This window comes from Anarhichas minor, unplaced genomic scaffold, assembly GCF_050575085.1.
Source record: "Anarhichas minor isolate MPS153535 unplaced genomic scaffold, ASM5057508v1 ptg000105l, whole genome shotgun sequence".
Lineage (NCBI taxonomy): Eukaryota > Metazoa > Chordata > Actinopteri > Perciformes > Anarhichadidae > Anarhichas > Anarhichas minor.
Window position 1 is genome coordinate 324,300 of NW_027466551.1, and position 13,201 is coordinate 337,500.

The following is a 13,201-nucleotide window of genomic DNA, read 5'->3' on the forward strand; positions in this document are numbered from 1 at the left end:
ATGTAGAAATATCTTTACATTTAGAAACAAACTAACGAACAAATGTAGAAATATCTTTACATTTAGAAACAAACTAAAGGACACATGTAGAACTACCTTTACATTTAGAAACAAACTAAAGGACACATGTAGAAATATCTTTACATTTAGAAACAAACTAAAGGACAAATGTAGAACTACCTTTACATTTAGAAACAAACTAAAGGACACATGTAGAAATATCTTTACATTTAGAAACAAACTAAAGGACACATGTAGAAATATCTTTACATTTAGAAACAAACTAAAGAACAAATGTAGAAATATCTTTACATTTAGAAACAAACTAAAGAACAAATGTAGAAATATCTTTACATTTAGAAACAAACTAAAGGACAAATGTAGAAATATCTTTACATTTAGAAACAAACTAAAGGACACATGTAGAAATATCTTTACATTTAGAAACAAACTAAAGGACACATGTAGAACTACCTTTACATTTAGAAACAAACTAAAGGACACATGTAGAAATATCTTTACATTTAGAAACAAACTAAAGGACAAATGTAGAACTACCTTTACATTTAGAAACAAACTAAAGGACACATGTAGAAATATCTTTACATTTAGAAACAAACTAAAGGACACATGTAGAAATATCTTTACATTTAGAAACAAACTAAAGAACAAATGTAGAAATATCTTTACATTTAGAAACAAACTAAAGAACAAATGTAGAAATATCTTTACATTTAGAAACAAACTAAAGGACAAATGTAGAAATATCTTTACATTTAGAAACAAACTAAAGGACAAATGTAGAAATATCTTTACATTTAGAAACAAACTAAAGGACAAATGTAGAAATATCTTTACATTTAGAAACAAACTAAAGAACAAATGTAGAAATATCTTTACATTTAGAAACAAACTAAAGAACAAATCTAGAAATATCTTTACATTTAGAAACAAACTAAAGAACAAATGTAGAAATATCTTTACATTTAGAAACAAACTAAAGAACAAATGTAGAAATATCTTTACATTTAGAAACAAACTAAAGAACAAATGTAGAAATATCTTTACATTTAGAAACAAACTAAAGAACAAATGTAGAAATACCTTTTACATTTAGAAACAAACTAAAGAACAAATGTAGAAATATCTTTACATTTAGAAACAAACTAAAGGACACATGTAGAACTACCTTTACATTTAGAAACAAACTAAAGGACACATGTAGAAATATCTTTACATTTAGAAACAAACTAAAGGACAAATGTAGAACTACCTTTACATTTAGAAACAAACTAAAGGACACATGTAGAAATATCTTTACATTTAGAAACAAACTAAAGGACACATGTAGAAATATCTTTACATTTAGAAACAAACTAAAGAACAAATGTAGAAATATCTTTACATTTAGAAACAAACTAAAGAACAAATGTAGAAATATCTTTACATTTAGAAACAAACTAAAGGACAAATGTAGAAATATCTTTACATTTAGAAACAAACTAAAGGACACATGTAGAAATATCTTTACATTTAGAAACAAACTAAAGGACACATGTAGAACTACCTTTACATTTAGAAACAAACTAAAGGACACATGTAGAAATATCTTTACATTTAGAAACAAACTAAAGGACAAATGTAGAACTACCTTTACATTTAGAAACAAACTAAAGGACACATGTAGAAATATCTTTACATTTAGAAACAAACTAAAGGACACATGTAGAAATATCTTTACATTTAGAAACAAACTAAAGAACAAATGTAGAAATATCTTTACATTTAGAAACAAACTAAAGAACAAATGTAGAAATATCTTTACAGTTAGAAACAAACTAAAGGACAAATGTAGAAATATCTTTACATTTAGAAACAAACTAAAGGACAAATGTAGAAATATCTTTACATTTAGAAACAAACTAAAGGACAAATGTAGAAATATCTTTACATTTAGAAACAAACTAAAGAACAAATGTAGAAATATCTTTACATTTAGAAACAAACTAAAGAACAAATCTAGAAATATCTTTACATTTAGAAACAAACTAAAGAACAAATGTAGAAATATCTTTACATTTAGAAACAAACTAAAGAACAAATGTAGAAATATCTTTACATTTAGAAACAAACTAAAGAACAAATGTAGAAATATCTTTACATTTAGAAACAAACTAAAGAACAAATGTAGAAATACCTTTTACATTTAGAAACAAACTAAAGAACAAATGTAGAAATATCTTTACATTTAGACACAAACTAAAGAACAAATGTAGAAATATCTTTACATTTAGAAACAAACTAAAGAACAAATGTAGAAATATCTTTACATTTAGAAACAAACTAAAGGACACATGTAGAAATATCTTTACATTTAGAAACAAACTAAAGGACAAATGTAGAACTACCTTTACATTTAGAAACAAACTAAAGGAAAAATGTAGAAATACCTTTACATTTAGAAACAAACTAAAGGACACATGTAGAAATATCTTTACATTTAGAAACAAACTAAATGACACATGTAGAAATATCTTTACATTTAGAAACAAACTAAAGAACAAATGTAGAAATATCTTTACATTTAGAAACAAACTAACGAACAAATGTAGAAATATCTTTACATTTAGAAACAAACTAAAGGACAAATGTAGAAATATCTTTACATTTAGAAACAAACTAAAGGACAAATGTAGGAATACCTTTACATTTAGAAACAAACTAAAGGACCAATGTAGAAATATCTTTACATTTAGAAACAAACTAAAGAACAAATGTAGAAATATCTTTACATTTAGAAACAAACTAAAGGACAAATGTAGAAATATCTTTACATTTAGAAACAAACTAAAGAACAAATGTAGAAATATCTTTACATTTAGAAACAAACTAAAGGACACATGTAGAAATATCTTTACATTTAGAAACAAACTAAAGGACAAATGTAGAACTACCTTTACATTTAGAAACAAACTAAAGGAAAAATGTAGAAATACCTTTACATTTAGAAACAAACTAAAGGACACATGTAGAAATATCTTTACATTTAGAAACAAACTAAATGACACATGTAGAAATATCTTTACATTTAGAAACAAACTAAAGAACAAATGTAGAAATATCTTTACATTTAGAAACAAACTAACGAACAAATGTAGAAATATCTTTACATTTAGAAACAAACTAAAGGACACATGTAGAACTACCTTTACATTTAGAAACAAACTAAAGGACACATGTAGAAATATCTTTACATTTAGAAACAAACTAAAGGACACATGTAGAAATATCTTTACATTTAGAAACAAACTAAAGAACAAATGTAGAAATATCTTTACATTTAGAAACAAACTAAAGGACAAATGTAGAAATATCTTTACATTTAGAAACAAACTAAAGGACACATGTAGAAATATCTTTACATTTAGAAACAAACTAAAGGACACATGTAGAACTACCTTTACATTTAGAAACAAACTAAAGGACACATGTAGAAATATCTTTACATTTAGAAACAAACTAAAGGACAAATGTAGAACTACCTTTACATTTAGAAACAAACTAAAGGACACATGTAGAAATATCTTTACATTTAGAAACAAACTAAAGGACACATGTAGAAATATCTTTACATTTAGAAACAAACTAAAGAACAAATGTAGAAATATCTTTACATTTAGAAACAAACTAAAGAACAAATGTAGAAATATCTTTACATTTAGAAACAAACTAAAGGACAAATGTAGAAATATCTTTACATTTAGAAACAAACTAAAGGACAAATGTAGAAATATCTTTACATTTAGAAACAAACTAAAGGACAAATGTAGAAATATCTTTACATTTAGAAACAAACTAAAGAACAAATGTAGAAATATCTTTACATTTAGAAACAAACTAAAGAACAAATCTAGAAATATCTTTACATTTAGAAACAAACTAAAGAACAAATGTAGAAATATCTTTACATTTAGAAACAAACTAAAGAACAAATGTAGAAATATCTTTACATTTAGAAACAAACTAAAGAACAAATGTAGAAATATCTTTACATTTAGAAACAAACTAAAGAACAAATGTAGAAATACCTTTTACATTTAGAAACAAACTAAAGAACAAATGTAGAAATATCTTTACATTTAGACACAAACTAAAGAACAAATGTAGAAATATCTTTACATTTAGAAACAAACTAAAGAACAAATGTAGAAATATCTTTACATTTAGAAATAAACTAAAGAACAAATGTAGAAATATCTTTACATTTAGAAACAAACTAAAGGACAAATGTAGAAATATCTTTACATTTAGAAACAAACGAATGGACAAATGTAGAAATATCTTTACATTTAGAAACAAACTAAAGAACAAATGTAGAAATATCTTTACATTTAGAAACAAACTAAAGGACAAATGTAGAAATATCTTTACATTTAGAAACAAACTAAAGAACAAATGTAGAAATATCTTTACATTTAGAAACAAACTAAAGAACAAATGTAGAAATATCTTTACATTTAGAAACAAACTAAAGGACAAATGTAGAACTACCTTTACATTTAGAAACAAACTAAAGAACAAATGTAGAAATATCTTTACATTTAGAAACAAACTAATGGACAAATTTAGAAATATCTTTACATTTAGAAACAAACTAATGGACAAATGTAGAAATATCTTTACATTTAGAAACAAACTAAAGAACACATGTAGAAATATCTTTACATTTAGAAACAAACTAAAGAACAAATGTAGAAATATCTTTACATTTAGAAACAAACTAAAGAACAAATGTAGAAATATCTTTACATTTAGAAACAAACTAAAGGATAAATGTAGAAATATCTTTACATTTAGAAACAAACGAATGGACAAATGTAGAAATATCTTTACATTTAGAAACAAACTAAAGAACAAATGTAGAAATATCTTTACATTTAGAAACAAACTAAAGAACAAATGTAGAAATATCTTTACATTTAGAAACAAACTAAAGAACAAATGTAGAAATATCTTTACATTTAGAAACAAACTAAAGGACAAATGTAGAAATATCTTTACATTTAGAAACAAACGAATGGACAAATGTAGAAATATCTTTACATTTAGAAACAAACTAAAGAACAAATGTAGAAATATCTTTACATTTAGAAACAAACTAAAGAACAAATGTAGAAATATCTTTACATTTAGAAACAAACTAAAGAACAAATGTAGAAATATCTTTACATTTAGAAACAAACTAAAGGACAAATGTAGAAATATCTTTACATTTAGAAACAAACGAATGGACAAATGTAGAAATATCTTTACATTTAGAAACAAACTAAAGAACAAATGTAGAAATATCTTTACATTTAGAAACAAGGTGATTTGTTATCATCTTTTCTGTTTCCCTTGTCAGATGCTTGGGTGAATAAAGGATAAGAAATGACTGATTATTATTAGTACACATTAAATGAGGAAGTAAAGCCACTATAAACAGACCATAAAGGGTTAAAGATGGTAACGGTGGTTCTGAGACTGAAGTGAACCCGTCTCTCTCTGGTCCTCTCCTCCAGCACTGGGAGTTCGCCCCTAACAGTGTTCACTACCTGCTGAGTCTGTGGCAGCGTCTGGCGGCCTCGGTCCCGTATGTCAAAGCCACCGAGCCTCACCTGCTGGAGACCTACACCCCCGAGGTCACCAAGGCCTACATCACGTCCCGGCTGGAGTCGGTCCACGTCATCCTCAGGTGAGACCATCAGACCTTCACATCCTGGTGCTGGATGTTTAGAGACAGAGAGGAGACGTTTCTCTTAAGGTTTAAGATTTCAGTTTTTCTTCGGACTAAAGAAACAAGATATAAAATGTTAATAATCAGTAAAGCTTTAGAGGAGCTGGTAGTGGGATTCTGTTTCCCCCTGTTTCCAGTCTTTATGCTAAGCTAACTAGCTGTAGCTTCATGTTTACTGTACAGACAATATATCATTGATGCTGATATTCTTATCTAACGGTTAAATAAACGGTTAACTATTTATTTTAAAAGTGAGGTCAGTCAGATGAATGCTCACTAGACCCTGTCTGGTTTCACTAGACCAGCACAGGAACTGTTAGCAGGTGAACATGAATGTAAACACTGCAGGTATGTCTCAGACTGACTGGTTGTGTCCACCCCCCCCACCCCCCCCCCCCCACCCCACCCCCAGAGACGGGTTAGAAGACCCCCTAGACGACGCCGGTCTGGTTCAGCAGCAGCTTGACCAGCTGTCCACCATTGGAAGGTGTGAGTACGAGAAGACCTGCGCTCTGCTGGTCCAGCTGTTCGACCAGGCGGCTCAGACCTACCAGGAGCTGCTGCAGTCCACCAACTCCAGCGCCGCAGACATCACTGTTCAGGAGGGTAGGAGCCTCAGAGGTCACATTCATGCTAGTGTCGTCAGTCTGAATCAGGTTTACTTTATACATATAATCAGGATATGGATATATATATATATATATATATATATATATATATATATATATATATATATATATATATATATATATATATATATATATATATATATATATATATATATATATATATATATATATAAAAAACAATAAATAAATAAATACTTTATGATGATAAACCCTGATGATGTCTCGCTCGCGCGATTGTCTCGTTACAGGATCGTGACAATACCAAAATGCATATTTTCGTGTTTTTAAATGAACATATAAGCACGAGAGAACAAACTGCTCTTAATTCAACTCTTTATTAGCATAACTTCCTCATGCAGGTTACTGCCACGCTACAGACTACAGGTTCCATGCTTCACCTACATTCCCCTGGGTCCTAAGTCCCTCCATGTACAGCTTCTTATCACCCTCTATTTACCAACGTACATTTATAACAAATACCACACATATTACGGTAATCAGCGTTGCATATGTGTCTGACCCAAATACCACAAAAAGCAAAAAATAAATGATTCATTTAAATTATTGTTTTAGAGTTTTTAAAGTGTTTTGTTTGTAATATGTATAATAAGCATCATTTAGTATCACAACTGAGAATTTAACAAACATAAAAACATGACATAGATAGGTTTGCAGTTTTCAAGAAGTATATTTAAATGTCATCTCTTACACACATGAAGATGAAGTTGTGAACACCGGCTGAATATCTATGATCAGAATCATTATAACTGTGTTATAACTGCTGCTGTGTAAAGGGAATACTGCTGCTAACAAGAACCTGATGTGTTTAAAGTGTTTGCAAACCAAATGTTATTGACCTTTTGTTCATATAGCAGTACTTTTGAATTCATTATTGAACTTTGCTCATAACAATGCGATTAATCACAAAAAAAATCATGCGATTAAAATTGATAAGTGTGTGTGTGTGTGTGTGTGTGTGTGTGTGTGTGTGTGTGTGTGTGTGTGTGTGTGAGAGAATCAGGTTAAATACTTTCAGTTATTTTCTAATGTACGGAATGTTTTGTTGCTTAACTGTCAGTTAACACGGTAAGAGAAAAGAAACTCTTCAAGTCAACATTCTTTAATATAAACTAGATATTTACTATAGTCTTATCTTGTTATGAAATGTGATTAATAAAATATGTCAAATATCTGTTTTAAAATGTAAAGAGCTGCAGTCTTAAAACAAAAAGGAAGAAACTTGAAAAATATTTTGAGATGAAGATAAAAGCTTTAAATTTAAAGTTTATTTGATTGTATTTAATAAAATATTAATATTTTGTTTTATTGTTTGACATTAAAACCGTTCCCCAGCAGCTCTTTGTAACGATAAACATGCTTTTTAGCTCTGTAGCACATTTTGTTAATAATCTTCTCGGGTATGAAACGTTCAATGTGGTTCCTTGACTATTAAAATAAAGAAGTTAAAGAAGCTGATGTTGTCTCTCCATCGTTTCCTCTGCAGGTCGGTTGACGTGGCTGGTTTACATTATCGGGGCCGTGATCGGTGGACGGGTGTCGTTCGCCAGCACAGACGAGCAGGACGCCATGGATGGAGAGTTAGTCTGTCGGTAAGAACTCAGGGAAACATCTCGATTAGAGGAAATAATGCAAGAAAAACAAACTGTTTATATATTTAGTTTGGGAAAAATGGAAAATACTGTAAAATGCTGCGACAGCAATCTGACGAGATCAGCCTTTAATTTCTCATTTAGCCATAAAACGTCTTTATTTTCGTGGACAGAAAAGTAATCTGCAACTATTTTGATCAAAATTACCCAGCATTCCTTCTGTTCATGTTCTCACCTTTGAGGATCTTAATGACAGTAAACTGATTATTTTAGGGTTTTATGTTAAAAGCTAGACAAAATAAGCAATTTGAAGACATCACCTTGAGTTTATCTAAATAAGCTAAATACATTTTATACGTTTATAAGTCATAGGAAGGGTTGAAATAAGTTGCCTACAGGTCAGTTATTGATCTTATTGAATTCCATATTGAGATTTAAATGTGTTCTCAAAATATATGAGAACATTATATAATAAAATGTCCAAGTCGCCAGCATAGAAATGCACTTTTTCACCAGAAACACTTGGCAGGTCAAACATTAAGGGGCCAAGAACGCTCCCCTGTGGGACGCCACATTGATTTCTGCATAAATTAGTCTGTCTTGATTTCCTGGAACCTGCCAGGAAAATACGAACCAGACTTCAATAATTAATGAGCTGATGAAGCAGCTTGTGAACCACTTTTTCCAGCACTCTGGTATGCTGTGATGTAAACACTGATAACATATGCATACCTGCAAACTTGTCACTTTTCGGTGAAATTCACCGTTTTGAATCAAAAATATATCATCCACGTGAATCGTGTAGATCCGTAGAGAAAATGTGATGTCGTGATCTTCGCAATAGAACATCTTTGACGTGTCGAGTCTTGGCCAATCAGCGTTCAGATGTGTACAGCGTCTTCATTTCCCTCCGTTAAAGTTTAAGTTACGTTATGCTCCGTTACCGTTCAGACTTGCTGGGTTAAGTTAACGTCCACTGCATGCAAAACTTTGTCGACTGTTAACGTTCGTCATTATCACGATTTAGGAGGAAAAAACGTAACTTGATGAAACATGAAGCCCCCCCGTGTTCCGGTTCAGTTCACGTGGTCACTCGTTAACGTTAAACCCGAACACCGGAGCATCTGGTTGCAGGTTGTTTTTTTTTAACTCAAAGTAGAATGAGGATGATTTCGTGGTCAGAATAACTTTCATGACCACGAAACATGAGGCCCAGATACTGATGAGATGATGAGGTCAAAGAGCTTCAGGGAGAGGAGGCTGGTTGTGTAGCGCAGCTTGATGCAGGGCTGAGATGTGAGTGGAGCTGGGCCTGGATAAAGGTGGAGGTCTAAACAGACGTGAGTACAGCTTCCTGCTGTCACAGTGTTTTAAATACATTGATAAGGCAGGCTATGCTACATGCAGCCTCTGCTCCAAGGAGATGAACTACAGCAACAAGGGCTCACATGCCCTCTCATCACACTGTTCATACTGTTCACTGTGATGACCACAGCCAGTGTACTAACAGTACCAACAGTCCCACGAGCAGTTGCTCCCAAGAACCCTGAAGTAATGAGAGGGTTAAGGTGCCTGTACCTTCATTTCAGCAGGTTGCTAATGCAGAGGTGTGTATAGATCACAGCTGTTATTTTACTCTTGATGAACTACTTTAGCCAGAGTAGATTATCATTTTCATTTAAATAATTGAACTGGATTGAATGCATATTAATTGCAAATAGAAGATAGGCCACAATTCCAACAGCTTTACAGTAACAGTGGAAGTTAATATGAAGCCATACAGTAAAAGGGTTCAATGAAAACGAATCACTATTTGTACAGGCGATGGTTCTCGCTACTCTTGCTATCTTTGATTTTATTTGACCAAAACTTTTGAAAATGAGACCTCGGTCTCTATGGATTTTGTGTAAATAAAGGTTAATATTAATAATAGAGCTGAACCCTAACCCTAACCACTGAATAATAAATTAGTTGTTTGCATAAAGTAAATGTCTTATCACTTAATTTTCTCAGAGTACACCAGAATGCTACATTTTAAACCTCATATTTAAAATAAAATTCTCGGAGGAGCACCCCCCCCCCGACAGGGTTTCGGGCTTGTCACCTTTTTCACCTCTCATGAGTTTGCAGGTATGATATGTGTGTTTGTGTTCACACCTCAGGGTGCTCCAGCTCATGAACCTCACCGACTCTCGGCTCGCTCAGGCCGGCAACGAGAGGCTGGAGTTGGCTATGCTCAGCTTCTTTGAGCAGTTCAGGAAGATCTACATCGGAGACCAGGTGCAGAAATCATCAAAGGTAAACAGTGTGTAACATGTGAGGAGCTAACCCTCCATCAGTAACCCGACTCTGTGTAACGGGGGCCACGTTGAGCTGCTCTTTTGTTCTGGTTTCTGCTTACTGCAGCACTTTCTATAGAGACACAGTCTCCTATTGGACTGTTGTGGTTAAAGGTATTGACGGAGTCTGTTCTCTTTGTTCGGAGCAGAAACTGCACATGTGAACGTCCCAGATAAGTGTTGTAGTGTAGAAACTGTAGTGAGTCTGGTTTGGTGTTTAGTAGACGATGTGTTTGTGAACATGTAGCTGCTTCAGTGTTACAACAGAAACCTCAGTTATCTGTAACTGGAGCTTCTGTTTGTTCACTTCCTCCACTGCCGACTCAGCGTCGGAGCTACTCTGGCCCCCGTTATACAGACCGGCTTTAGTGGGTGTTTAGTGAGTCTTTAGTGGGTCTTTAGTGAGTGTTTAGTGAATCTTTAGTGGGTCTTTAGTGAATCTTTAGTGGGTGTTTAGTGGGTGTTTAGTAGGTCTTTAGTGGGTGTTTAGTGAATCTTTAGTGGGTCTTTAGTGGGTGTTTAGTAGGTCTTTAGTGGGTGTTTAGTGAATCTTTAGTGGGTGTTTAGTGAGTGTTTAGTGGGTGTTTAGTGAGTCTTTAGTGAGTCTTTAGTGGGTGTTTAGTAGGTCTTTAGTGGGTGTTTAGTGGGTGTTTAGTGGGTGTTTAGTGGGTGTTTAGTGGGTGTTTAGTGGGTCTTTAGTGGGTCTTTAGTGAGTCTTTAGTGAGTGTTTAGTGGGTGTTTAGTGAGTCTTAAGCAGGTCTTTATCGAGTCTTCGTGGTCTCAGGTCCTGCTTTTTTCTTCAGCTCTGATGATTCGTTTTTGGTTAACGATCAGGAGACCAGACTAAAGTCTCAGACTCTCAGGTTGTTTTGATGGTTCTGGTTCTCCGAGTCGACCACAGCTTCTCATCTACCAAACATAAACATGAAACCTCCAGGTTATAAAACACAGAGGAAACACAAAGCAGAACCTAAAACCACAAAGGTTCTTTAAGGTGATGGAAGCTCCAGCTTACAGGTTAAGTCTTTCTGAGTTCCTTTAGAGAAGTGAATCACTGGAAACACAGTACTGGAGGTCTGGGCCCTACTTCCTGTCAGCTTAACCCCCTCAGTTCTCTAGAGCAGGGGGCCTCTTTGTCTCCTACAGACCTCCTCATGCTTCACTTCACTCTGTCCCTCCGATGATCACTAAAGCTCCTCTGGATTTACTGAATCACTATAAAAACACGACTCACGTCACGGAGCTACAACGTGATGCTATTGATCCATGATAAACAGCTGTGAAGTTCATTTACTAATCAAAGTCTGGGGGAGAAAACACAAATATAAGTTTACAGGTTTAATGGACAAAAAAACTAAACCAGTGCATCTCTAGAGCTCATAAAAGTATCAATGTGTTTTATTTGCAGCTTTATCGACGACTATCAGAAGTTCTGGGATTGAATGACGAGACGATGGTTCTCAGTGTCTTTATAGGGAAAATGTGAGTAATAAACATGATTTAAATGTTTATCACTAATCATTCTAACCTGTAATTTAAACAGGAAGTCTCTTCTTTATGATACATTCTGTGTGTGTGGGATCCTAAACAACCTTTTGTCTCTTTCAGCATCACAAACCTGAAGTACTGGGGCCAGTGTGAACCGATCACCTCCAAGACCCTCCAACTACTGAACGACCTCTCGTTAGGATATCCTTTAGACCACTGTTCACCTGAACACACACACATTCACACACACACACGTACACACACACACACAACTAATAGTGTGCTGCAGATCTACATCCCTCATGAGTCTGTAGGTCTGAGAGGAAACGGGACTTTAAAATATGAAATGTCCTCTGTAATGATTTCCTATTTCCTCCATGACTTCCTGTTGCTGTCCGTTTGCTCCTTGACTTCCTGTTTCTGTCCATTTCCTCCATGACCTCCTGTTTCTGTCCATTTCCTCCATGACCTCCTGTTTCTGTCCATTTCCTCCATGACCTCCTGTTTCTGTTCATTTCCTCCATGACTTCCTGTTTCTGTCTGTTTCCTCCATGACTTCCTGTTTCTGTCCGTTTCCTCCATGACTTCCTGTTTCTGTTAGCTTCCTCCATGACTTCCTGTTTCTGTCGGTTTCCTCCATGACTTCCTGTTTCCGTCCATTTCCTCCATGACCTCCTGTTTCCGTCCGTTTCCTCCATGACCTCCTGTTTCCGTCCGTTTCCTCCATGACCTCCTGTTTCCGTCCGTTTCCTCCATGACCTCCTGTTTCTGTCCGTTTCCTCCTTGACTTCCTGTTTGCTCCTTGACTTCCTGTTCCACGTACAGCAGCGTGAGGAAGCTGGTGAAACTCAGCGCGGTGCAGTTCATGTTGAACAACCACACAGTGAGTCTTCTTCTCATGAAGTCATCACCTCTGGTTCTTAAATACACTCACCGGCCACTTTATTAGTTACACCTCGCTAGTACTGGGTTGGACCCTTTTGCCTTCAGAACTGCCTTAATTCTTCATAGCAGAGATTCAACAAGGTGTTGGAAACATTCCTCACACATTTTGCTCCATATTGACATGATAGCATCACGCAGTTGCTGCAGATTTGTCGGCTGCCCATCCATGATGAGAATCTCTCTATCTGTTGGATTGAGGTGTGGTGGCTGTGGAGGCCGTTGGAGTACAGTGAGCTCATCATGTTCAAGAAAGCAGTTTGAGATGCTTTGAGCTTTGTGACATGGTGCACTATCCTGCTGGAGGTAGCATCAGAAGATGGTCCACTGTGCTCATAAAGGGATGGACACGGTCAGCAACAATACTCAGGTAGGCCGTGGCGTTTAAACAATGCTCAATTGGTACTGAGAGGCCCA

General features: G+C 34.3%; 1 protein-coding gene across 1 annotated transcript in view; it reads left to right on the forward strand.

The window, feature by feature from the left end:
* The window catches only part of xpo7 (exportin 7), a 43,103-nt gene that overhangs the window by 14,719 nt on the left and 15,183 nt on the right, over positions 1 to 13,201 (forward strand). Inside the window, exons 11-17 of the mRNA XM_076082844.1 lie at positions 5,562 to 5,734; positions 6,189 to 6,382; positions 7,910 to 8,015; positions 10,178 to 10,313; positions 11,763 to 11,836; positions 11,963 to 12,043; positions 12,662 to 12,725. Of these exons, the coding sequence (XP_075938959.1) occupies positions 5,562 to 5,734; positions 6,189 to 6,382; positions 7,910 to 8,015; positions 10,178 to 10,313; positions 11,763 to 11,836; positions 11,963 to 12,043; positions 12,662 to 12,725 (828 nt within the window). The remainder of the gene's footprint in view (positions 1 to 5,561; positions 5,735 to 6,188; positions 6,383 to 7,909; positions 8,016 to 10,177; positions 10,314 to 11,762; positions 11,837 to 11,962; positions 12,044 to 12,661; positions 12,726 to 13,201) is intronic.